At 38.2% G+C, this 25,338-nt stretch overlaps 3 protein-coding genes across 5 annotated transcripts; 2 read left to right on the top strand and 1 right to left on the bottom strand.

The window, feature by feature from the left end:
* Window positions 1-1,131: 1,131 nt before the first annotated feature.
* Window positions 1,132-13,571, top strand: pank1b (pantothenate kinase 1b). 2 transcript variants are annotated; one of them, XM_083555737.1, is made up of 7 exons: window positions 1,132-1,729; window positions 3,464-3,820; window positions 4,180-4,429; window positions 8,385-8,561; window positions 8,671-8,794; window positions 10,014-10,139; window positions 10,295-13,571. In XM_083555737.1, the coding sequence occupies exons 1-7, from the start codon at window positions 1,438-1,440 to the stop codon at window positions 10,352-10,354; spliced, it is 1,386 nt and encodes a 461-aa protein (XP_083411863.1). In that variant the 5' UTR covers window positions 1,132-1,437; the 3' UTR covers window positions 10,355-13,571. The 2 variants fall into 2 exon arrangements, with proteins under 2 accessions (XP_083411863.1, XP_083411862.1); XM_083555736.1 differs by having other exon boundaries at window positions 1,134-1,729; window positions 3,464-3,816; window positions 4,176-4,429.
* Window positions 13,572-13,804: 233 nt separating this feature from the next.
* On the top strand, window positions 13,805-21,793 carry slc16a12b (solute carrier family 16 member 12b). Of its 2 annotated transcripts, none has more exons than XM_083555730.1 (7): window positions 13,805-14,094; window positions 15,671-15,819; window positions 17,293-17,396; window positions 19,486-19,629; window positions 20,037-20,619; window positions 21,013-21,272; window positions 21,491-21,793. In XM_083555730.1, exons 1-7 carry the CDS (start codon window positions 14,092-14,094, stop codon window positions 21,691-21,693), a joined length of 1,446 nt encoding a protein of 481 aa, XP_083411856.1. In that variant the 5' UTR covers window positions 13,805-14,091; the 3' UTR covers window positions 21,694-21,793. The 2 variants fall into 2 exon arrangements, with proteins under 2 accessions (XP_083411856.1, XP_083411857.1); XM_083555731.1 differs by lacking the exon at window positions 13,805-14,094 and adding an exon at window positions 15,127-15,596.
* A 449-nt stretch (window positions 21,794-22,242) lies between these two features.
* On the bottom strand, window positions 22,243-24,335 carry LOC310734092 (interferon-induced protein with tetratricopeptide repeats 5-like). Its single transcript, XM_083555742.1, has 2 exons — window positions 24,078-24,335; window positions 22,243-23,967 (listed from the first exon to the last, which is right to left on the bottom strand). Exons 1-2 carry the CDS (start codon window positions 24,089-24,091, stop codon window positions 22,632-22,634), a joined length of 1,350 nt encoding a protein of 449 aa, XP_083411868.1. The 5' UTR covers window positions 24,092-24,335; the 3' UTR covers window positions 22,243-22,631.
* Window positions 24,336-25,338: the final 1,003 nt, after the last annotated feature.

Below are 25,338 nucleotides of genomic sequence, written 5' to 3'. Positions count from 1 at the left end.
TTGTTTGGTCAAAGTCAATCTAAATACTGATAGATTAAATAGTTGCATAAAAAATGGATCATATTTCAGATGTTTCTGCACACCGGTTGAATCTACCTGTGGAGAAATTCAACTGACTGGTCATGATCTGGAAAGGTATGCACCTGTCTATTGAAGGTGTAACAGGTAATAAAACATGAGTAAAAAAGTCAACCATGAGGTCCAACTGGATGCAGAGCTCATAAACAGGATTGTGGCAGGGCACAGGTCTGAGGAAGGACACAAAAAACATTTCTGCTGCATTCAAGTACTCAGTGCCAAGTACTCAGAGGCTACAATAATTGTTAATTGGGAGAAGTTTTGCACAACCCAGACTCCTTAAGCTGGCTGCCTGGCTAAACTGAACAACTGAAGATATATATATATATATATAGCATCTGTCATAGAGGAAAAGCTCTTCTCTTTTTTGGATGTCCCAGAATGTCCATAAATATACATTGCTAAGGCTGTTTTAGATTTTAGATCTTCTCCAAAATTTCCAGCTAGTTTTTTGTTATTTTATGGAAAGCGTAGCCAGTATATAAGAACATTTAAGAAACAATAATGACATTAGCCTTGTGGCTGAATATTAAAATGTCACTGATACAATGCGCTTTGTGGTTTTTCTTGGGTTTTGTGGTTTCTTTCCCAGTCTTAAAAAACACGTGCTGTTTACCGCATTTCCAAATTGTACATAGTGTGTGTGTGTGTGTGTGTGTGTGTGTGTGTGTGTGTGTGTGTGTGTGTGTGTGTGTGTTTTCCGTTGGATAGGTTCCACACTCTCCTACGACCTTGTGTAGGACTTGATTCCATTAACAGGTTATTGTGAAAATTCCCACAGTGATCTTTTAATTTATCAGGACATGGTGGGTTGGAGTTTGTGTAATATCCAGAAGATGAACTGGATAATCTTTAGATCATTTGAATAATTACTGTTTGTTTTATATACTAGTTGAAGTGGCAAGCAGACGTGTGGAAAAATAAAACGAGCATACTCTAATGGCCACAGAGTGAAATCAGGGCAGAGGTGAGGCCAGTGCGTTCAACCCCCCCCTCGCTCCTGCCCCTCTCTCTCTCCCTCCCTCCTTCTTCATTCCTTCCTTCGTGCCGTGACGTTTCACTCGGCACGTGACGTCACCAACCGGCTCTTTGACTCGGAAGCTGCAGTGCTCGAACGGAACGCGTGAGGAAGAGAAGAAATGACCGACGGCGACCTCGAATTCACGTCCTAGAAAGGGAAAGGAAAGGCCGTTTTCCGTCTTCTGAGCCACGGCCCCTCCGAGTCAGAGCCTCCACTCGCTTTTGACAAGCCAAAGGCTTTCATTACGGTTCACCTCTTTCCGCGCCGTCGAAGGTCCACGGCTTTTTACATTTTATTTCAGGTCTTCCAGCGTTCAAGGGTCGCTTCTTGCTCCCAGTATGGAGAATGCGCAGACACCCGAGCAGAACGGGGCACCTACACACTACACCAACGGTCTGCTGAACGGCTTTCACTCGAGCCAGGCGAGTCCGAGCGGAGGTGCTGTTAGTGTCGGTATCGGAGAAGGTGGAGGAAGCGATGATTGTGGCCCGAACTGTAGCGGTGGCCATAATGGTTTTGAAAATTTCCACCATCTTCTTCACCATCAGGATGTCGCGCACAACAACGGCTCTCCTGCCAAACGCTGCCGTCTCCGCAGGAGGATGGACTCGGGGAGAAAACACCGACCCCGTAAGTCGCTTCTCCCTGCACGACACAGGTCGTTAGTCCGGCATTTTTAGTGCCACTTCCTTCAACAAAGACGGCGCATAATATGACACACAATACTATGGACCGGTTTGTGTTAACCTGTAAAGTAATTCCCATGTATAACCCGAACCGTCGAGCTCCCTGAAAACATTTCACAAAAATATATAAATAAAACTCTTATAATGCACGTTTATTTATTATTTTTTAACTATTTCTGTTTTCTGGACCTATCTAACACTGCCTTCTTGAATTTCCATTGAAGACTTCAGAGTATGTATTGTTTATATATTATAATGTCTTGTATATAATTTATATTTGTGTCATGTGCAATCCACAATTATGACACCACCAGATAAAAATAAAAACAATAATTGAATTCTGTTATAGACGTCAATAACGGATTATAAGTCTAACCAGGCAGTTACAGTGACATTTCAGGATTTGTGGATGATTATTAGACTGAATTGTTCGCAGAGTCCATTGTATTGTGAAATCATGTAAACGGTGCGGCGTGCGCATTTGATTGGCCGCCACAGATTCAGGAGATGTGACAAAAACGCGAACGCGTTGATTGACGCGGCTTCACAGCCAATTAGAAGCGAAGAAGATAAAAGGGGCGGGGAGATCGGTCAACATATTTATAATGAATGATTCAGGATTTTACCTGATCACACAAGCCATGTAACATGTATCTTTTACTTCGTGTGTGTGTGTGTGTGTGTGTGTGTGTGTGTGTGTGTGTGTGTGTGTGTGTGTGTGTGTGTGTGTGTTTGGTGCATTTTTTTTTTTTACCTGTAAAATGCTTTGGTCTCTCTAAACCTCATTGAGGGCGTAAACACCTTTCACCTACATGTGCTTTGTCTGTCATGTCTTTTCTTTTATTGGACTTCAAGGCTCTTTTGTCAACTCAAAAGGACTTCGATAATAGGGCTCAGAAATAGCAAATGCATTGGTGCACACAATAGACCTCACTGGAGGATCTCAGCTCCAGGGTGATTTCTGTTGCAATAAAATGCAAGTATTTCTTTGCAGCGCATACACGTGCTGTCAATCAAAATTTCTACAATCTTTAAAAAAAAAAAAAAACAGTGAAACTCTGAATAAAGATATGCATTCCGCCTCAAAATGGGATATGAACTGGTCTATAGTATTTCTGCAGTCTTGCTTTATTTCTGTAGCACTAGGGTTCTGGAGAAACGTCTCATTTTACTGTGTACTGCGTCAGCTAGATATGGTTAAAAGACAATAAAAGCTTCTTGACTCTTGATTTCTCTTTTTTTCTAAATTGTAATCGATGGTGTGTCACACCCCATGTTATAGTCTTAACGTTTCATGAATTTCTACCAGGTATGTTTTGCTGTGTACTGGCAGAGTACTGATGCTCCAGGAAAATCGCCATCTGAATTGCAACTTCCAAACATTTTCTCATCATGCCTTGTGATTTTAATATGTCTACTGAATGAGCAAAGACGTTTCTTAAATATTTAGTCAGAAGAAATTGACAGTTTGAGTTAATATCATCATTACAACTTTAATCTGTTAAAATCTAATGATGTTCTACCCTAATAAGCATTACATTATCAAGGTAAATTATATTAATTTGTTTTCATGTCCTAATTTATTTCTTACAATATTGATGAACTAGCAGGTAAAGCATATACGTATTTCCGATATGAGAACTTGCTGTTTCTAATCATTCTAATGATGTTTTTTCAGCTTTCCCATGGTTTGGCATGGATATTGGAGGCACCCTGGTGAAGCTGGTCTACTTCGAACCGAAGGACATAACAGCCGAAGAGGAGCAAGAGGAAGTGGAGAGCCTAAAGAGCATCCGGCGCTACCTAACCTCTAATGTAGCCTATGGCAACGCGGGCATCCGTGATGTGCACCTGGAGCTAAAGAACCTGATCATGTGTGGCCGCAAAGGCAACCTGCACTTCATCCGCTTTCCCACACACGACATGCATAGTTTCATCCAGATGGGTCGTGACAAGAACTTTTCAAGCCTACACACCACGCTTTGTGCTACCGGTGGAGGAGCATACAAGTTTGAGGAGGATTTTAGGACGGTTAGTATTAACAATGCTTTTTAAATAAGACTGATTTTCCTGGATCTGATATCTTTGTGATAACTTGACTATTGAAATTATTCAAGTTTAAAATGGCTAAAACTGAATTAAAAATGATATTTGTTGTACACACTCCTACCAAAACTCAAACCGGTCCTCACAGGTTTGCATAGTTCCTCTGGTTCATGGAGCAGGCACTATTGTTAAGAGCTTGGATGATCCTCATATTACTTCACACATATTAAAGATTCTGTTACCCAATATGAACCATAACATTGTGTGCAGTGTATTTTAGAAAAAGATTCCTGATTACCATGCATGATAAAGCAATCTCTCACCGTGGCCGTGTGTATTTTTAGGTAGCGAATCTGGAGCTGCAGAAGCTGGACGAGTTGGACTGTCTGATCCAGGGCCTGCTCTATGTCGACTTGGTCGGCTTTAATGGCCACTCAGAGTGCTACTTTTTCCAAAACCCTTCTGATCCTGAAAACTGTGTCAAGCAGCCATGTAGCCTTGACAATCCCTTTCCCATGTTGCTGGTAAACATTGGCTCAGGGGTCAGCATCCTAGCAGTTTACTCCAAAGACAATTACAAACGGGTCACAGGCACCAGGTAAATAAGGGCAATTGATCTTTTAATCTATCTACCCATCTTTTATATACGTGTGTGTGTATGTGCCGATAATATACAATAAAATAAGATTGATTTTTTTTATTAATTATTAATTGAGTATTCTACTAATTATTCAATCGAGTAATCGGATGCAAAGTACTTTTTCTTTATTGAAGAGCAGTACTAAATATACAAGATGAAAATATGACGGGTCTCTTAAAATTAAAAAGTTATTTGTTTTCCTTTTAGAAACATTTAATTGCATACAAGAATATCTCTGAAAACTATATACATAACAATACAAATATGAATAAAAAAAATATAAAAAACTATTTCAAATTACTCAAAAACAAGGTAAACGCACTGTAAGCACTGTTCTGTCATTTTCTTTGGACTGAATCTTCTCCTCGGCCCTTGCTGTTTTCTCCCCGTTTCCAGAGTGTTTCAGAGTTCAGTAGATGGTGTGTCAGTAATAATGGTCCGTGGGGAAACGCAATGCTCCGTGTGTAGTTAATTGATTCAATTTACTTGAGTTACTTGAGTAATCGTTTCAGCCCTAATATATATATGTAACGATACACAAAATTCACGGTTCAGTATGTACTTCGGTTTTTAAGTCACAGTTCGGTTCAATTTTAGAAATGCCATACAAAATTGCTTGTCGTTTTTTTATTAAGACGGTTTATTGTTATTAATGTTTGTGATCATCAACATTTAAACAGTGGAACAGAAATTTTTTTAATAAAATGCCTGCTTGGTTAAATAATAAATCTAAAATATTTTAGAATGTTTTATAAAAATTAAATGGGATCAATCAAATTAATGCAATATACTTTTTTTTATTCTATTGATTAAATTGAGTAATCAATTAAATCAGCACAAATTAAATGTTTAAAAAAATGTTCAATAAATGGAAAAATGTAATTAAATATTTTTTATTTGTTAGACCCCATTTGGGTAATACAGATGTGTATATAAGTGTGTGTGCGTGTTTGTGTGTTTTACATTTAATATAAATTTTTTATAAAGATTTGATCTACTTATCTACATATTTTAGCATACTTTGACAAATATCTTTATTCATTCACTCCCTCGATATGTGGAATTGTCAGGATTTTCTACTTTTAAGAGAAATTTCTGAAGCTGGACATAAAACGCTTAAGAATCCATAGCGCTGGCCACTTAATGTCACTTAACTCCGATTTGAACTATATTAAAATATCAGCACATATTAAGGATTGCATTCGATACTCATGTATACCACACTGAAAGCCCTGTTCAGAAAAATTTCAGTGCGAATAAGAGTACACCCCTGATATCTGGTCCGTATCATGTCTAAGAATTTGGTAAATACAACCTCAGATAAAAAACACATGGCATATTACATTTATTTCTTTTTACAAAAATAAAGTCAAAATGTAGAAACCTTTTGTGAAAAACCTTTATAAATCAATAATTTACTACATTTAGCAGCAGTAACTTGAATTCATTGTGTTTTGATTGACTTCATCAGTCTCTCACATAATTGTGGAGGAAATTTTGGCTCATTCTTTTTTTACAATGCTGCCTCAGTTCATTAAGGTATGGGGCATTTGTTTATACCCAGCTCTTTTCAGTTCTTTAGCATTTCAATTGGGTTGAGGTCGAGAATTTAATTAGGCTGTTGCAACACCTTCTTCTGATTCTGATGCATTCTGTTGTTATTCAGCTGTTCTGTTGTAGATTTGCTGGTGTGCTTGGAATCCTTTTTCCTGTGGAGGGCCTTACATTTGACTCTAGAATACTTTTGTATACAAAGTTCATGGCTTGCAAGTTCATGGCCTGCTCAATGACTGCAGGATGCCCAGCTCCTGTGGCTAAAAAACAAGCTTGATAATCACCTCTCCACCACTGTGCTTGGCATTTGGTGTGAGGTGTTTGTGCTGATATGCTGCGATTTTTCATTTTTTTGACTAACATTGTGCTGTGCATTATGAACAAATTTCCACTTTGGTCTCATTGCCCATATGACATTGTTCCAGAGGTTGGGGTTTGTTCAGATGCAATTTTGCAAACCTGGTTGCCATGTTATTTTTAGAGATAAGAGGTTTTCTCCTCTCAACCCTTTCCAGAAAACTATATTTTTTCAATCTTGTTTGATGAGATTTAAATTGTTTGGAAATGGCCCCCCGTTTATCGTGGTGGTTACGTTCCAAAACCGCCTGCAATTAACGAAAAACCACGATTAACGGACGCCACCCCAAAATGCTATTTTATGTATACAGTACTGTACACTCTAGCAAGCTACTGAGTTGCCTAGTTAGCCTCCATTTCTTTTCATTTCTTTATTCTTTATAGCCTTTATTTCTTCTAAAATTAAGAAAGAGTAAAAATGAGTAGGGGAGCTAGACTAAGTAAGAAGCCAAAAATTCATTTTATAAGTAGCTCGCATGCTGAAAAAGCGTGTGCACCCCTGATCTAGACCAATATAAAACTGCTAAAACATGGGCTTTTATTTAGGTGGTCACACTGGATGATGATAAGTAGTAAGATTGTACTTCGTTTTCCATGCAAAGTCTTTCCATTTTGGCCTGATTTTTGTCAAATAAAACTAAAAAAAGCCAAGGTAAAGGCATATGAGGAGCTGTATGAGAGGTTGGACACTAAGGAAGGAGAAAAGGATTTGTACCGATTGGCCAGGCAGAGAGACCGAGCTGGGAAGGATGTGCTGCCAGTAAGAGCAATAAAGGATGGAGAGGGAAATGTGTTGACTAGTGAGGAGAGTGTTTTGAGAAGATGGAGGGAGCATTTTGAGCAGCTAATGAATAAGGAAAATTAGAGAGAGAGAGAGAGAAGGTTGGATGATGTGGAGATGGTGAAGCAGGAAGTGGATAGGATTAGTAAGGAGGAAGTGACAGCAACGATTAAGAGGATGGAACAGTGGAAAGTCGGTTGGACCAGGAGAAGTATGGAGAAGTTTAACCAAATTGTTTAACAACATTTTGGAAGGTGAAAGGATGCCTGAGGAATGGAGAAGGAGTGTGCTGGTACCGGTTTTTAAGAATAAGGGAGATGTGCAGACCTGCAGTAACTAGTCAGATTGGAGTCTCCATGGATTATGATGTTTGCGGATGATATTGTGATTTGTGGTAAAAGTAGGGAGCAGGTTGAGAAGAGCCTGGAGAGGTAGAGGAACGCGCTGGAGAGAAGGGGAATGAAAGTCAGTAGGAGTAAGACAGAGTACATGTGTGTGAATGAGAGGGAGGGCAGTGGAGTGGTGCGGTTGCAGGGAGAAGAGGTGGAGAAGGTGGAGGAGTTCAGGTACCTGGGGTCAACAGTGCAAAGTAATGGAGAGTGTGTTAGGGAAGTAAAGAAAAGAGTGCAGGCAAGGTGGAGTGGGTGGAGAAGAGTGACAGGAGTGATTTGTGATAGAAGAGTATCTGCAAGAGTAAAAGGGAGAGTTTATAGGACTGTGCTGAGACCTGCGATGTTGTATGGTTTAGAGACAGTTGGGAGTGACGAGGATGGACAGGATTAGAAACGTGTTTATTAGAGGGACAGCGCATGTAGGACGTTTTGGAGACAAAGTGAGAGAAGCCCGATTGAGATGGTTTGGACATGTGCAGAGGAGGGACATGGAGTATATCGGCAGGAGAATGCTGAGGATGGAGCTGCCAGGCAGGAAGGAGGAAGACCAAGGAGGAGGTTTATGGATGTGTTAAGGGAAGACATGCAGGTAGTTGGTTTGAAAGAGGCAGATGTAGAGGAGACGGATGACCCGCTGTGGCGACCCCTAATGGGAGCAGCTGAAAGACGATATAAACATTTGATTTGCTATGCAGCCAGCATTACTGTTAGCCATTACAGTAACTTATGATCTTTTTGGTTAAATAGATGTATAAAGTTACTGGAAAATAATGTTTATATAATGCGTTTTCTGCATTGTGACAATAATATATAACTTGTGTTTTTATAGTTTGGGAGGTGGAACATTTCTAGGGTTGTGCTGCCTGCTAACTGGCTGCGAGACGTTCGAGGAAGCTTTAGAAATGGCGACAAAAGGAGATAGTACAAACGTTGACAAGCTGGTAAAGGACATTTACGGTGGTGATTACGAGCGCTTTGGTCTTCAAGGCTCTGCTGTGGCATCCAGGTAACAAATGATCTTTTACAGTCATTCCATCAGGCTTTACAGCGATATATAGCTTTGCCTTTATTGAATCCATGGATCTTAATGAAAGAGCTTTTCTTCTGTCTTTTAGTTTTGGCCATATGATGAGTAAGGAGAGGCGTGATAGCATTAGCAAAGAAGACTTAGCCAGAGCTACTCTCGTCACCATAACAAACAACATTGGTTCCATTGCCCGCATGTGTGCTGTGAATGAGGTTTGACTTTTTTGTGTGCATATACATAAATACGTATCTTAACATGGCTATAAACAGTTATATTCATTTTAGTAAATTATTATTTGTCACCTATATTTTGAATTATGTAAATAATAATAATATTAAATAATAATAATAATGATGTATAATTATATTTAGTAGTTAATAATAATCTTTATTAAATGCTTATAAAACACTGAAACACTGCAAATTCTCACCCATACTAACCCAAAAGAAAGCATGCTGAGCCTGTCGGAGGCTGCTGCTGTTTGCTTTGAGCTTCTTTACAGTGTTGCCTTGTGGCATGGAGATCAAGCAGCATTGTACAGGGCTATCAAAGCAAACGGAACAACACGTTTCCACCTTGCCACTGTCCTTACTGTTTGTTTCTTAGAGAATGGTGGACATAATGTAGCTTTAAAATAAAGAATTTTATTGGTCTATTGTTTAGGTTTAAAGGAAGGGATCTGCAATGGAGATATGATAGACCTTATTGTTAGAACAGTAGGGGCTTAAGAGGATCATTTAATAAAACTTGATGCATTTACTGTTTAGGTTTTTTTTTATGGTTGTGTCAGGTTTTTTGCAAATTTGCAATTTGCACCACAGAACTTTATTTACTTGTTTAGCAAACACGTATTTATTTCTCTTATGTAATTCAGTTAGTCTATTACAAGCAGTTTCTGAATTATACAGGAGGTTCCAGCAGGGGGCGTTGTGAGGTTGTGATTTAACACGACATTGTACACAGTTAGGCCCTTGGGGATTTAGTTATTTTAAGACAAATAGACATAGACAGGCTTTTATTATGCTTTTTTTTTTTTTTGTAATGCAAATGTAGAGCTTATTTAAAACAGCATTTTTAACATATAGGCCTACATTCTACAGGTTATAGCTTACAAAATGAAAGAGATTTAAACAGTAATATAGTTACCAAGAGAGACGACACTAGAATAATACAGAGACTAGACAATGTGGTGGTGATTTAACTTATAAAAATTATAAAAGCCCATTCTGATCTCTATATGTAGTAAGATTATTTAGACCGAACTAGATATTTATCTTCAAATTGTGTTGCTGAAATAAGACTAAAAAGGATATAAATTAATGATTTTAGACAATAATTTTAAAATAAATGTTTTGGGGTCACATTTGTATTTTAAATGAGTAGCCAGACTTTCACAGTGTGGTTTTCTTAACTTTTTTTGTTTGTTTGTAGAAAATTGAAAGGGTTGTATTTGTTGGGAATTTCCTGCGAATCAACACAGTTTCTACAAAGCTGCTAGCTTACGCCATGGACTTTTGGTCAAAAGGACAGTTGAAAGCCTTGTTTTTGGAACATGAAGTAAGTAACGTATTGAGAATAAGATTTAAATTCATATCGGATTTAGAGAAACAAATATTTTTTGCTTGTTTTGAGCTTCTGCTGAATGAATTGTGTGCTGCTCATTTGACAAAGGTTGTGGTAAACGTGCTAACAGATTATTTTCCTGTGTGTAGGGGTATTTTGGGGCTGTTGGTGCCTTCTTGGAGCTACTAAAGATGACTGATGACCTCTGAGGCATTGATGAATCTTGAACATTCTAACCAGAAGCTGCTGTGAGATGTCAAAGAAAGCCTATTTCTGATACTGGGAAAAGCCAAGTCAGCTATCTAAGATGATGCCTGTATACTTCCCTGTTTGAAAGCATAATGCAAGCCTGATCTAGATACCTGTATTGGATTTGAAGAGTATTGTGTATATTTGCCATTAAGGAACGGTACCGTCTGCTGTAAGATAAAAACAATAAGATGGTTGTCGATAGACAATGCCCCATAAGCTAAAATCTGATGATTGTTAGACTGGTTTTGCGCACTTCAGCTAAATCTTTGTTGTGTTGTATGTTTTAAATATCTGGCGTAGGACATAATATAAGAAATAGATTCAAAGTAATCTACAGCTTTTTCTCCTCCTAGTTGCCCTAAGTCATGGTACCTTTGTATTATAGTCTTCTTTGCCTTGTTCTCAATTCTTCAGTGTGATTTTGGGTAAATCTTTCGTTTTAATGGTCCAATAAGTACGATTTTACCATGATCACATAATGGTAGATTATGTAGAGGGTTATTACATAATGTGGATATCACTGAATTGTTATGAGGATGGATTTTAGTCCGTAGTAACAAGAAGTGGTTTATGTTCTGGGCATTTCACTCCCTTTTTCTCTTTATACCGGCCACACTGGAGTTACCACCAGTTCACGTGTTGCAAAACAAAAAAACAAGAACATGTGAGCAACCATAATTAATAGCTAGTCAGTAATATGCAATGTACAAAGCTGATAATTCCCTGATTAAGATGTGAGCATTACTATGCACACCTCAGTAAACACTAAACACTGTGGTCCATTATGAGTCTACACAGGAGCTCTAGGCCTGGTTGCCAAAGCAAAACCGATATTAATTATTGGACTTTCATATTTGTGTTTAAAAATTTGTACAGTATAAATCAGTTCAGAATCCCCATAGGGCTTCATAGCAGTATTAGCCAAATCAAATGTGTAGGCCTATGTCATTTATGAGATTTCTTAACCTGAAAATTTAGATAACACATTTTGGGACCAAGATTTTAGTGTTCACTAATCATCAGCTTTTTTTTTTATTATTATTATTTGTTAAATGAGTAGAGCACTGATTCATTCAACTGTAACAGTATGCTGTAGTTTTATCCCCTAGTCTGAATAATGAACCGATCGCAGAATGACTACTCCACTCACTTGACCATAATTCTTTTTACCCTTGAGGTGTACTTACACTGTATTTGATGTACAAGTATTTTTTGTTTGTTTGTTACTATTTAAACCATATTTTTGCAAATTGAATCTGTTTAGTGCTAGTCATATTTGTGGCATTATATGATGGTATGATAGTTTCACTTGAAATGCCAGATCGAGCCTCTAAAAATGTCTCCTGCCTTTTTCCCTGCCTTGCAAACTAATGCCTTCATCGACCGCTCCGTACATTTCTCATCGACATTCTGTATGATTCTTTTAAAGAAACCCAGCATAATGTACCTTTAACATGAACATGCACCTTTAAATAGCCTTCGTCAAAGCTCCATTCAGCAGTAAGAGTAATGCTCAGTTTGGCTGAATGCTGACTGAAATCCTCCAGAATGTGAAACATATATAACATGTTTATATGACAATTGTTGAAGGAGATTTCTTGTTCTTTGGTGGGATTGGAGCTGAAGCTGTTTGAGCAGAAATAGAACTGGTATGCGGTTGGGTTGGGACCTTGTTGAAAAGATAGTTCATGAAAATCTAGATTTTCTGGAAAATCCAGTCACTGTCAAGGGTTCATAAATGCAAACTCTTCTGATGGGATGGTTCTTTTTGAACTTCTTTTCTCTTGTATCTTTATTTGCAAAGAATTTGTCAAATGTTTAGTGTATGCAGAATATCATCAATGCCATTCTGCTGTCCAAATTAATAGTATTTATGGGAAATATACAGAGTGTTAAGCTAAGCATGGTAAATGAAGTTAAACACTTAATATTTTCGTCACCTTAAATCACCAGCTGTCAACAGCCCATGCACACATTTAACATCTATTTATAATGCCTCATACTCAGTAGCTTATTTGTAGTTAAAGGCACATGTACATTTTAAGCAAACATTGCAAATGCCAACGGGAACCGAGCGTTCCCTTTTATCGTGAAGAGATTTGAACACGTGATGCTGGAGTCCATTCAGTTTTTCTTTTACACATTTTCCAACTTCATCCACCCATTACCTCTCTTCTTAGCCCTCAGAATTGCCTTATGCTGTTGGTCGCCATTTTGACCTTTGAGAATCTGTGTATGCACGATGGCAATCCAACACTACACTTTTCCATTTCAATCAAGTGTTACGGGGTGCCTTTTACTAACCGAGACCAGATTTTTATCTGTGCATTTTCCTTCTTTACCGTTGTACAATGTCATTGTAAATTGTTAATGTTGAGTTGGTCTGTTCGTGTTGTTGTTGTTGTTGTTGATTTTTGTTTTGTTTTTTAATTCAGGAAATTAAATCCATATGTTAGTACACACTGTTCTAAGCTCTGAGGCACTGCAAAAACTGAAACTACACCCAAGAAGAATGATATGTATACAAAGCAGTGTAAGACAAGTTGAGGCACTACGGTCTTTCCCATTAATGTTGAATATGTGCTTTGTAACAGGCTTTGTCTTTCAGCGTAATGCATGAAAATTAGGGCTTAGCATATTCTCCTCCAGCATGGTTTTTTTTTCGTTAGTTTTTTTCTTTTTGTTAACACCAGCCTGTTTAATCATACTTATTGCATTATCAAAAGGAGTTTAAAACCTTAAAAGAGTTGACGTGACTGAGTAATAAAATCCTTTCAGAATCTGGTCATATCTATAGTAATAGACCACTTTTTATTTTCTTTCAGTAATGAGTACGACATGCCTGACAGTGTACTACAGTGTGCCTGGTCTCAGCTGTATGGCACATACCTTGTCTGTTAAAAGGCAGTATATTAACGTGTGCGCAATGTTGCCCTTCAGTGTTGTCACTCTGATCTGGCAGTGTGTGTGTGGACTGTGTTTACATGTTCTAGAGGGGGCCAGGACTTATTTATGCCCCATGTGGAATGAACAGCTAATTCCAACCTATTCTCAAAAGAATTCATGTTCTCACAAATCTCTTTTGATATTGTTTTCCCTATTTGTTCTGAAAACTTTTTCTTGTCAACAAACCTTGTGAATACTTATTAAATGTGATTAATGCGTGAAAAGTTATTTGGCTTGTTCTCTTGTGTCTGTGTGTGTGTGTGTGAGAGATAGAGAGAGAGAGAATAAGCGTTTTTTGTTTTTTTTATCAATAAAAAAAAATTATAATAATTTTGATCTCCAAACAACTTCATATAGTTTTGCATGGCTTGTGACAAGGGACCTGTGTATGGAAATGGAGGAACTGGCCACTTTTGGAGGAGTTTTTCTTGCATGCTGTGTAGTATGTGAGTATGCAGGTTGGGAAGTAGCCTGGGAAACGCGCGAGTTTCACCACTTTAGGTCCACATCCGTCCCACAGCATGCGATGTAGAGTCGCCTGTACAGAGCAGGATGTTTCCGCTGCTGCAGAACTCGGGCGCCGGAGGAAGTTTAGCATTGCGATGAAATGATGGGGAACCCTCCGAAAGTTACACAATGCTGAACTTGTTTTTAGGGTTTAGCTTGTTCACTGCAGAGCGCTTTGTGTTGTGGAGGCCGGTGAGGAATCGGCGCGCTGTTTAACTGCACGAGGCTGCTGTCTGGCGCAATGGTAAGATCCATCACTCTCTGTTTTCATTAGGTTTCAGTGGAAAGTCAACTCTTACCATACCGTGTCAAACACAGGTTATCAAAATACTTGCTTAAGTCTTCAAGCTTTTTCGGTATATAAAGATCTATCTATCTATCTATCTATCTATCTATCTATCTATCTATCTATCTATCTATCTATCTATCTATCTATCTATCTATCTATCTGTCTGTCTGTCTGTCTGTCTGTCTGTCTGTCTGTCTGTCTGTCTGTCTGTCTGTCTGTCTGTCTGTCTGTCTGTCTGTCTGTCTGTCTGTCTGTCCACATACATATAAACAACTAACTCTACTTGATTTACCAAAACTATGTCATCTGTAAGTATGTGGACGTATTAAATCCTAACAGAAAGCAGACTACTTTGTAGTGGACAAGGGAATAGTGCAGAAATAAAAAAAAACCCTACTACACCACACTATACTATACTATACTCTGCTATACAATGCAGTGATAATACATTGCAAGTACACATCATTGGCATATCTTGAATGTAACCTAGTGTAAAACCTAAAATTTACCCAAAAATTCCAGTCATATTAACATTTCCTACAACTTATTAGGACAAAAACGGTGCTGCTGAATAATGGACTAATTGAAAGGAACAAGTACAGAAATATATGTGTATATTTTTTTTTAACTGAAAGGTTTGTTCACTCAGACCTACATAGTTCTCTCTCTCTCTCTCTCTCTCTCTCTCTCTCTCTCTCTCTCTCTCTCTCTCTCTCTCTCTCATATATATATATATATATATATATATATATATATATATATATATATATATATATATATATATATATATATATATATATATAATATTCATAAATTTCATAAATAAAAGCCAGATATTTTATTTTGCCAAATTGCTGTAAATAGAACAATTGCAATACATTTGACACAAGTGTGAGAGATTACTTTTCGCTGACGTGTGCTGTCTGCATAAACCTGCCCTTTGTGTACAAATCATTAGAATTGATTATCTATTTGCTATCTAGCAGATATTTGTAGTGGAGGTCGAGGTAGAGGTAGTGGTAATGGGAAACTAAGATCCACTGAAAGTGTTGTTCCAGGAAGCGCATGTCCAAACATGCACCAGCCTTTTAGCGGGGTTAGGAGGGTTGCTGTGGCAAACAGCAGGTTCCTGAGTTAATATGCTAACTCCTGAGTTTGCACGGTTCACAGTTTTCTCACAGGCTATGTGAGAAAGCATGTCATCTTTCTCCGGCCAGCTGTGAACCATTAGTGCTGAGAAAGCAAGGACACTTTGGGCTTCACTGCCCCCAATTTTCTAGGATGTCCCCGGGCTATAGGGTAGATTTGACACGCTGTCTGTTAATCATTGTAGCTCACCTCGTCACTTTTTTCCAGTCACTCATCTGGTAGGGACATCCTGTGCTCAGTGGAGTAATTGCACCCTCCACGCAACTTCAAAAGAAACTCCACGCCTGCTGAGTGTACCTCGAGACAGGGTGTGAAAAGTTTCTGTATATGCGTGTTGTGTGTGTACATGGATAAATGACTGTGTCTTGGATTTGTTGTTAAGAAGCAAGAAGTGGAGGTGGGTGCAGCTTCCATGGCTCAGGAAAAGAAGAGAAAGAAGACAGCAGGAGTGCTTCCTCCAGATGGTGGCTGGGGCTGGATGATCGTGGCCGGCTGTTTCATGGTCACTGTCTGCACTCGTGCTGTAACGAGGTAAAACCAGTTTGGATCGCATCACTGTGGCTTGCTGTTGTGTCACTGTGCGATTGCTTTTAGACATCACCACAGTTTAGCTGTAAATTTATGAAACCATCACACTACTGACTTTGGAACTGCACTCAATAATATACTAATGATCTGTGGGTATAATGTTTGTGGTGTTTCTCTCATAGTTCAGGTTGCATTTGAGATGTGGGTAAACAACTTGGCAAGTTGACAAGCGAATGGTCATACTGGTTTTACAGGTAGTAGTTCACTGTCCACTCTTATTACCACTAATCCCCCTGGGACTAAGTGTCATTTTAGTTGTTTGTGTTTCATTTAGGTAATGTCAGGCATTTTTTTCTCATGTGTATGCTTTGCAATTGGTGGCAGAAATGCTGTTCTACCTGATATTGAGTGAACCAATTAATGATAAAAATAAGTACATACTGAACTCAGCAACCTTGGCAAGTTCTCAGCAATTGTGAAAGTAATTGATGCCTCGTAGGCATTAAAGGAACCTGTTGTTACCTACCGTTTTACATCTTGCAAAACCTACGTGTGATGCATCTGTTTTGATGATTACGAAACGTGTATGAGAAAGGACAGGTTGCTCCATTTTAAGGCAAAACAGATGAGAGAAATGGCTCGATAATCTAAAATAAGGGTCATCCTTTCTCTAAACTTTGGAAATAGAGAAATAGAGAAAAATGTTGAAAGTCGGTTGGATTTTTTTTTTATTACAAAAACATAGATATACAAAAATACAAAAAAAAAAAAAAAATGATAACAAGAACTGTCATGGACTCTTACCTATACAGACATACAGATACCAGAGATATGTGGTAATAAACAACTTCATTCAGAACAAATGATTCCTTGGTGAAAGTCTTCTTAGAGGTGAAAGAGCAACCTGACTTTTTAGGGTTTCTTTCTCTCTTTTTTCTTCTTATCCAGCTTTACATGTTTAGGTGGGTGTGGTTAATACCAAAAGAAACAGTTGGCTGTAATCTGGCTGGTTCTAACTAGTCTGAAAAGTGGAGTGAAAGACATGTCTCCCTCCAAACGGCCCCTGGCTAGCTTTGTATATGTGTTCTTTGGCCAATGATTGAGTATGTGCGAGTCACGAGCTGTTATATTCACTCTCAGTGATGTGACCCTGGTCTCCTGCCTGGTGCGTTCGCCATGTTTGTTCAGGTGCGGGGAGGCTGTGGCGAGGCTTGTAGCTCATTAGCCCTTTTCCCAGCTCTCCAACTCAAAAGCCCCCCAAGGACTCAAAAGCTCAACTTCTTACTGTCCAGCTAAGCAGCAGTAATTGCAGGATTCAGTGTCTCCTTTCATTTGATGGAAAGTGATTCTCATTAATTACTGAATGTGATGTTTAGTGGAAAACAGAACAGTAATCAGGGAATTTCACATGCTTTGACTTTCATTGCTTATATTAGTTATTATTATGTAATTAACATTTTTTTTCATCTTTTCTAGATGCATCTCCATCTTTTTTATCGAATTTCAAATGCATTTTGCACATGATTACTCTGGGACTGCATGGATCCACTCGTTAGTTGACTGCACCACCATGCTTTGTGGTATGTGAAAATTTTTTGGATTTTATTTTCTGCACTCTAACCTTTTCAAGCCCTCTATGTAGAAATGCTAAAAATGTCTTTCTGTTGTCTGCAACCAGTCGAGGTTGTCCTTTCATCCTCATCCAAACGATGTAGTAGACAAATGTTTTTCAATGTTTTTTTTGCTCACAATGATGATCTGTTTACTTATTTCTGCTTGGATGTGATATTATCATCATATTGAGCCTATTTTACATACCTTAACCATATCCAGTTGTGTTATTCACTTGCATGCATTTGCAAGAGAAGCAAACATTTCACTCTGTGCAGCTTTCATTTGAATTAGAAAGAATGAAAGACCATGGGAGGCTCCACCCCCTCTCTCTTTCCCTGTCTTTCCAAAGTTAGCAAGACAGAGCTTGAATTGAAACAGCAGGCCTATTTGTTTTTGTTCTGAGCACTAATGTCTGCTGTCACAACACCTAGCATTTGAAGAGAAACGAATGCTTCCAAAAGTACATATGTGAATAGCCCCAATCAATGCTGTTGATTATTAAATCTTCCTAGCTGACGTGGTAATTTCCTTATCAGCAAACAGATATCGTAGCAATTGCTGGACAAAATCCCAGCAAGGTCAATGAGTGAAAAAGAAAAAACTGCAAGCTTTGCAGTTGATATAATGAAATTTGCATATGTCTTAGACTGAAGTATAGTTATAGCATTTTAAAACGGATTTCTTTCTCAGGTTCACTGTTGCACAATATCTTAGTGAAAACTGGAGAAATTATCTTTTACTTAAGAAATTCGATATAGTTAGCAAGGTGACATAATATTTTAGCTCTTAAAGTTGTGGCATCGGTGCATTCTACAAATAGCAATATCTAATTATTGTGCAAAACTGATGCTTCATCATTTTGACTAAGCTTTAGAATTCAACTGCCACAATTTCTAGCAAGCACTATTACATACATTTGAGGCAGAAGGTTTACATATACTTAAACTAAAGACATTCAATATTGGTTTTTCACAACTCCAAACATTTTGTGTTATCATACAGTTTGTTTGTCAAGTCAATTAGGGCATCTACTTTGTTCACACCAGAGGTAGCGATTAAAACAATCAAATAGAGACATTTATATTCTAGTTTAATTCACTATATAACAATTACAGTGTGCATACATACACCTAGTTGGTGTGATGGTTTTCTTATGCAGTCTGGAAGTTGCAGGCATCAGATAACCATGGCTATCCACCATTAAGAGAGCCTAGGGCCATGACCCAAAATGTTTTGCAACTAAAGGTTAAAAGACAAAACTAGAGTCAGAGTGAAGTTTGCAGGTTATCACCTGTCTTTTGGAAGTGTTCTTTGGTCAGATGATAATAAAAATTGAACCATTTGTTGATGACCCATAATGATCAGCACTATTTATGTGTGGAAAAGGGTTAGGCTTTTAGTCTGAAAAACATCATCGTGGTTTGGGTGTTTTGCTGGAAAATGGACTGTTTTGATGGAAATGGTGCATTTTAGAAAAAAAAAATGTTGAGAAAGGAGCATTATCCTGTAATACTAAACTAACACCTCAAGACATCAGTCAAGAAAGTAAAACTCTTTCACTATTGGGATTCTAAACAAGGTATTTGGACAGAAATGGGGAAAAAAATGTGTCTGAGGAAGGAGACTCACCAACTGGAGTTCTGTCAAGAGGGCAGATATATTGAGAGAAGCTTGAGGAAGGCTACCACAAGCTTAGGATTCAAGTTTAAACAGTTCAAATGGCAATGCCTCCAATATATGTCAACTTTTAATATATTGATTTCAAATCTTATATAGTAAGAAAAAGATTTAATGAAATGAATTTAACTATTAATGTAAAAAATACATATTATTAAAGTAAAGTAAATACACTAATTGATTCAACACAGTAAATGTATAATAACATGAAATATGCAATTTTTTTTTGGCTTTATATATATTTTTATTTTTATGCAAAATGTAAATGCTAATTCTCACCATGCAAACTGTAGTCAACAAAGTTTGCATGGTCCCTTTTGGCTTTTATTTATTTTTAAGTTTTGCTTTGTTATTTGACTATTGTTATTCTATTGGCAGCTCCTCTGGGCAGCCTGATTGGGAATCAGCTCTCGTGTCGTGTCGCTGTGATACTTGGAGGATTCCTAGCCTCTAGTGGACTGGTGCTTAGCTCTTTTGCCACCAGTTTAGAGTACCTCTACCTCTCTCTAGGTGCCTTAACTGGTAAGGCACTTAAAATCAATAAAGATTAATTCAGTCTTGGCTAATTTGAAAGTCTGATTCATAACTAAAGCCTAAGAAATGATGAACATTCAGGGTCTCCCTAAAGTCTCCATACATAGGGCAATTAAACACTTTTTAGCAAAACATAACTTGAAGTACAATTACTTTATTTGCCTTTTCTTTGTAAACACACAGAATTGTCTCCGAACTTTGACTACAAGTTTGGCACCAGTGTTGTGTGTGACAATTTTAAAACTTTTCTTTTCCTTTAAATTCTAAACAATAATTTGGAAAAAAAAGCTATTATCCCTCTTTCTGGAGACTTTTGGGACACCCTGTAGTATAATTAAGATAATATTGGAAATTGTTGGCTGTTGTTACAGAGAAAGTTTTGCTTTTCTTTGCAGGAATTGGCTTTGCTCTCTGTTACACACCAGCCATCGCTATGGTTGGTGTTTATTTCTGTGAGAGGAAGGCTTTGGCTTACGGCATTGCTATGTCTGGCAGCGGCATCGGCACGTTTGTACTGGCCCCTGTGGTGCAGCTACTGATTGAACACTACTCTTGGCGTGGTGCTCTACTTATCCTGGGAGGCTTAGTGGCCAACCTGTGTGTGTGTGGAGCTCTGCTCCGTCCTATCACTCTCAAAGAAGAGGAAGCCTTCCCCCTGCCAGTGGACTCTGAGTGTGGATACAGTTCAGCCCCTCTCACATCTGATCAGAAAGAGATCAACAGCAAAGAAGAAAGAAACAGCAAGCAACGATGCATACACTTTATGCAGGACTACAATTTCCTGCTTATGCCTGACTTCCTGGTCTTGGCAGGCTCCTTCCTGTTTCTGGCGAGTGGCTGTAGCTTGCCCTTTGTTTACTTGGTGCCCTATGCCCTAGACGTGGGTGTCAGTCACCACCATGCTGCCTTTCTTATGTCTATTTTAGGCGTCATTGACATTGTGGGCAACATCACCTTCGGCTGGCTCACAGACAGAAGGTGAACTACAGTGGGTGCTTGAACTATTTAATGCTGATAAAACATTAACTGTGTGTATGTTAAAGGTGCCTTTTTGGCCACAGATTTTACAAACTGCTACATAGTTAAAGTGTCTATTCATTATTAGCCATTACAACTAATGGCTTTTAAAAAAAATGTTTAAGAAGAGGATTACATTGTTTGTGTCATTAGCCTTAATTGGCAGGCCAGTGATGCATAATTAGCCAAGGATTTATGACATAACAGAAAATAATATTATCTGAGAGGCTTTTTTTCAGTTCAAATAAATTACTGAAAACTTTCATGACACCCAGTCACTATTTAGGGCCAGAAAATTAATCATGAGTATACATCATATTTACATCATCCATTATCCTCTTCTATCCTATGCAGGTGCCTGAAGAAGTACAGGAGCATTTGTTACATGGCTGCTGTAGGGATGGAGGGTCTCTGCTGCTTCCTTATCCCTTTTCTTCATACGTTTGCTCTGCTAGTGCCCTTCTCAGTGCTCTATGGCTATTTTGATGGTGCTTATGTAGCCCTTATTCCAGTGGTGACATCAGATGTAGTTGGGACATCATGTCTTTCATCTGCACTTGGTGTTGTATATTTCCTGCATGCTATTCCATACCTGCTTAGCCCCCCATTCGGAGGTGAGTTTCATCAGTTATTTACATACATACATTAAACCATTAGCTGTTCGGAATTTGTCCCGTTTCTACTGTTTTATAGGACAGTAAGTGCCACATTAGTGCAATCACAAACACCACTGATAAAGAAGCATCAGAGTGGTTATATTATTGCTAATTATCTAAGATTCTGGCTTAAATCTGTATTAATATTGTTGTTATTTGATTTTTCTGTTGTTCAGGCTGGTTGGTGGACACCACAGGTACCTACACAGCGACGTTCTTTCTCAGTGGCTTTGCACTCATCTCCAGTGCTCTCCTGCTGTGTACCATCACTGTGGTCCGTCACTGCCAGAGAATTCAGAGGAACTCGCTAAGCAAAGTCTCCACACCAGAAGCATGTGAAGGCAAACAGGCAGAGTTTTATACTGCAAAAATCTTATAGTGTTGGACCTATTGGTTATATCATTTGTATTGTTTTATTTTTGTAAAAAAAAAAAAAAAAAAAAAAGGCAGGTGCATAAACTTCAGTAGTTAGTGTGGAACAAATATTGTAGCAGTACCAGCACATTTTTACAGTCTGAAATTCGGTTAATGTGCCGTTTCTATCTGGCAACTTTCTGTTAGAAAGCATTTCATTTGTAGATTGTGAATGAAAAGTTCAAAACAGAAAAGGTGAGTTAGAGTTGGTGCATATTGCATCGTTTTTTTGTTTTTTCGTTTGTTTTTGTAAAGTGTTTACCCAAAAGTGCTGTATAACTTGATAATGTGTTTGTTGTGTTTTTCTCTCTAGTATGTCTAGTATCTCACATGTACTGTGGTTAAAAATATCAGTGTCATAATTTTTCTATGAATCAGCTTGGAAGAGAAATTAGTGCCACTAGAGGGCAGTGCTGATTCAACTCACTCCAAACTTGGACAATTACTGGAAGCTGATATGTCAGGGTTCATATCAAGTACATTGACAGAAGATGAAGTTTTAGTGACCATCTTATAAGATATATTTACATATCATCTTTATTTGATGAAAGAAAAAAGTTACAATGTCTTTTACAATAAACATGTTTTAAACTTAATAATGATTAATTAAAGATTAGCCCAGTGACATAAAAAAAGTCTGTACTGATCTTGAATAAACATTTTATTCCTGTTTGAGTAATAAAGGGTACTTGTTTAATACTTACTACTGCTCCCACCTTTAAACAAAGAATTATTGTTTTACTCAAGTAGAATAAACAGAAATTACTGGTAAATCATGACTCAGAATGCAATTCTGCTCTTGTATCAGAATGCAAATGACCCTGCTTCAAAAACAGCCTTTAGAATACACAGAATAGTTAAATATTCATAAACACTAGTATTTTGCAGAATGTCTTCAGCCTCCTATGGCCCTGCATTTCTCTCTTCTTTACTCACAGGGATCCTCAAGTCTTTCCTGCTCCCAGGGCTTTTAGACGAACGTTTATCATTAATCTTTCCCAGCTGTTTAGCACTTTTCTTCCCATCTACAGTGCCTTCATCTATCTTCAGACATTCCATATAACAAGTGATGGCTTCAGGTAGGGATCTCCTTCTGTACTGCTGAAACTGCCCGTAAAAGAGGTACACCTGCTGTAGGTATTCGTTTTTCTCTTTAGCTTTATGCAGAGTTTGCTGAAACATCTCATCTGCACGATCAAGATCCCCATCCTCGCCGTACTGATTTGCCAGCTCAATCATAGCTGTAATGAAGCCAGGCTTTAGTTCGGTGGTCTTGTCTAAATAATAAATGCACTGACTTCGACTCCTCTGAATCTCAGCACCAGCACTAGGTGAGTTTTGACTTCCTTCACGCTGCAAAGTAATTGCTTTTCTCTTGTAGCAGAGAGCAAGCTGATGGTGTATGAAAGCTGATGTGGGTGACTTCTCTAAAACTCTTTTTAGCAGTGCAATGGACCTCTCCACTGAGCCATAGAGCCTCAAAAATTTCCCCACATATCGAATGACATTAGGAGCATTCGGAGAACCCTCCAGAGCTTCTTCCACCAAACTCTCCCCTTCATTGTACTCCTTGGCTTCACCAAGTCTTACTGCTAAGAGAGCTTTAAGCTCATCATTATCCGGGTTTGTGTCTATGGCCTGACGCAGTTGTTTAATTGTTCTTACACTTGGACACTGTGTTTCTGTTCTGTGGAGCACAAAAGCATAACCACAATTCCATTCAGCATTCATGGGCTCCAGCTCCAAAACCTTCTCAAAGCACTCTTTTGCCTGGTTGTAGTACTTGCGAGAGAACTTGAAGTAGGCCCAGGCCTTTTCTCCAAGCACTTGATGACAAAGACCCAAAGATGAATCTGGCAATTCCTGTACAACACTTCTGATCTTCTCCAGGTAACTCTCACATTCACTAAAGCACTTCAACTGGTACTGTAACCAGGCTAAATTCCCATAGGGCACTATGAGCCACTTGTCACAGTCATCCAGCCTGCTCTCTTTAGTGAGCTCTACACACTTCTGCAGGTAGCCAAGTGCGTCTTGAAAAGACCCCAGGAGATGCTTAACATATCCCAAAGAGTTGTATGTCTGTGCAAGTCCTGCTTTCTCGCCAAGGTTAAAGTCGGCATGCTGTTCAAGCCTGTTTAAAAGATCTGTAAGATCCAGCTCTTCTTTTTTCAGCTTCCAGGTGAAGTGACATTCAAGCTTGTGTAGTTCTGCCTGGAGAAGTGTGGCTTCTGTTAGACTGTAACACAGAAGCAGCAACCGCTTAATACGGTATTGTAAAGTTATTCAGTGTCTCACACACACCATCTCGTGACCGACTATTTTCTTTCTAGTTATTATAACGCTTACCTCATTGTGGTCATCTGCTGCAATCCGGAATACAATTTCCAGAAAGTGAATGACTATGAAACAGTGAGAAACCTAGAAATCTGAAGCATTTCCTGGATTAAAATGATGCTTGTGTAATCATGTGTTCGGTGGAAATCGAAACTTAGGGAAGCTCATGGGCGTGTAGTTAAAGACAAACAGCATATTAATAATGAAAACGGCGAGTTTGGAGTTTAGTGCGTGGAAACACCACAAATCGCTAATATATATGTGTGTGTGTGTGTGTGTGTGTGTGTGTGTGTGTGTGTGTGTGTGTGTATATATATATATGTGTGTGTATAATATTTGTTTATTTTGTTTTGTACATTTCGGTGACGTGTGTGTGTGTGTGTGTGTGCGTGTGGTAGCGTGGCCGAGCGGTCTAAGGCGCTGGATTAAGGCTCCAGTCTCTTCGGGGGCGTGGGTTCGAATCCCACCGCTGCCAATTAGGTTTTTCTACATATCCATTCTCAAATGTGGACTTCAGTAAAGATACATAAAGAAGTGTGTGTTCTGATCAATACTTTACAAACCTGTGTTTTACACTTTGACATTTTTGGATTGTCAGAGAGGAATGATTGAGACTATTACCAAATTATTATAATCTTTCTGATTTTAGTTTTCAAATGACAAAGAATTTAAAGTGAAATTATTTTTCAAAATTTACAACATTACAATGTGTGTGTTCGCGTGTGTGAAAATATTAGGGAACGTCTGAATTAAATACATTTTACACTTTCACATTTCCTCTCTCCATATACAACCTGAACCATAAACATGCTTTGAGTATTTAGTATATATTTAAATATAACGAAACATATTCACATGATTTGAACAAATTTTATTTTCATTTGGTTGCAGAAAAACATGCATTAATATTACACATTAGAACATTAATATGCAGCCTTCATAAATGTGAAAATATTTTCACAGTTTTAAAAGACTTGAGATTTCGAAATCAGTAGTGAGAGGATTTAGTAAATTACATTCACTTATCAAGACAAACAACAAAAAACTTATTATTTATCTGGATTCTGCTGCTTTTCTAATTCATATTAATTTCTAATTTTTTATCCTGCTTACTGCCTTAGCACAGACAAAGCTTCCTGCTCCTTTAATCTCCTCAGTAATCTTATCAGTGTGTATTTCCACTCTTAACACATTTAGTGTTGTAAAACTGACTTGTATTAAGGCGTGAGAGTGCACTGAGAGTGTGTCCATGTACATCTTAACAAATAGCTGT

The sequence above is a fragment of the Silurus aristotelis genome, assembly GCF_946808225.1.
Source record: "Silurus aristotelis genome assembly, chromosome: 12".
Classification (NCBI taxonomy): Eukaryota; Metazoa; Chordata; class Actinopteri; order Siluriformes; family Siluridae; genus Silurus; species Silurus aristotelis.
This window is presented reverse-complemented; position numbering and strand designations above follow the sequence as displayed.

Excerpts from the sequence above, each read along its gene's own strand:
- pank1b (XM_083555737.1), top strand. The coding sequence starts at position 1,438 with ATGGAGAATGCGCAGACACCCGAGCAGAACGGGGCACCTACACACTAC. Across the intron at positions 8,562-8,670 it reads GGCTCTGCTGTGGCATCCAG|TTTTGGCCATATGATGAGTA; the intron begins GTAACAAATGAT and ends TCTGTCTTTTAG. Across the intron at positions 8,795-10,013 it reads GCATGTGTGCTGTGAATGAG|AAAATTGAAAGGGTTGTATT; the intron begins GTTTGACTTTTT and ends GTTTGTTTGTAG.
- slc16a12b (XM_083555730.1), top strand. Across the intron at positions 15,820-17,292 it reads TGCACTCGTGCTGTAACGAG|ATGCATCTCCATCTTTTTTA; the intron begins GTAAAACCAGTT and ends CATCTTTTCTAG. Across the intron at positions 17,397-19,485 it reads CTGCACCACCATGCTTTGTG|CTCCTCTGGGCAGCCTGATT; the intron begins GTATGTGAAAAT and ends TTCTATTGGCAG.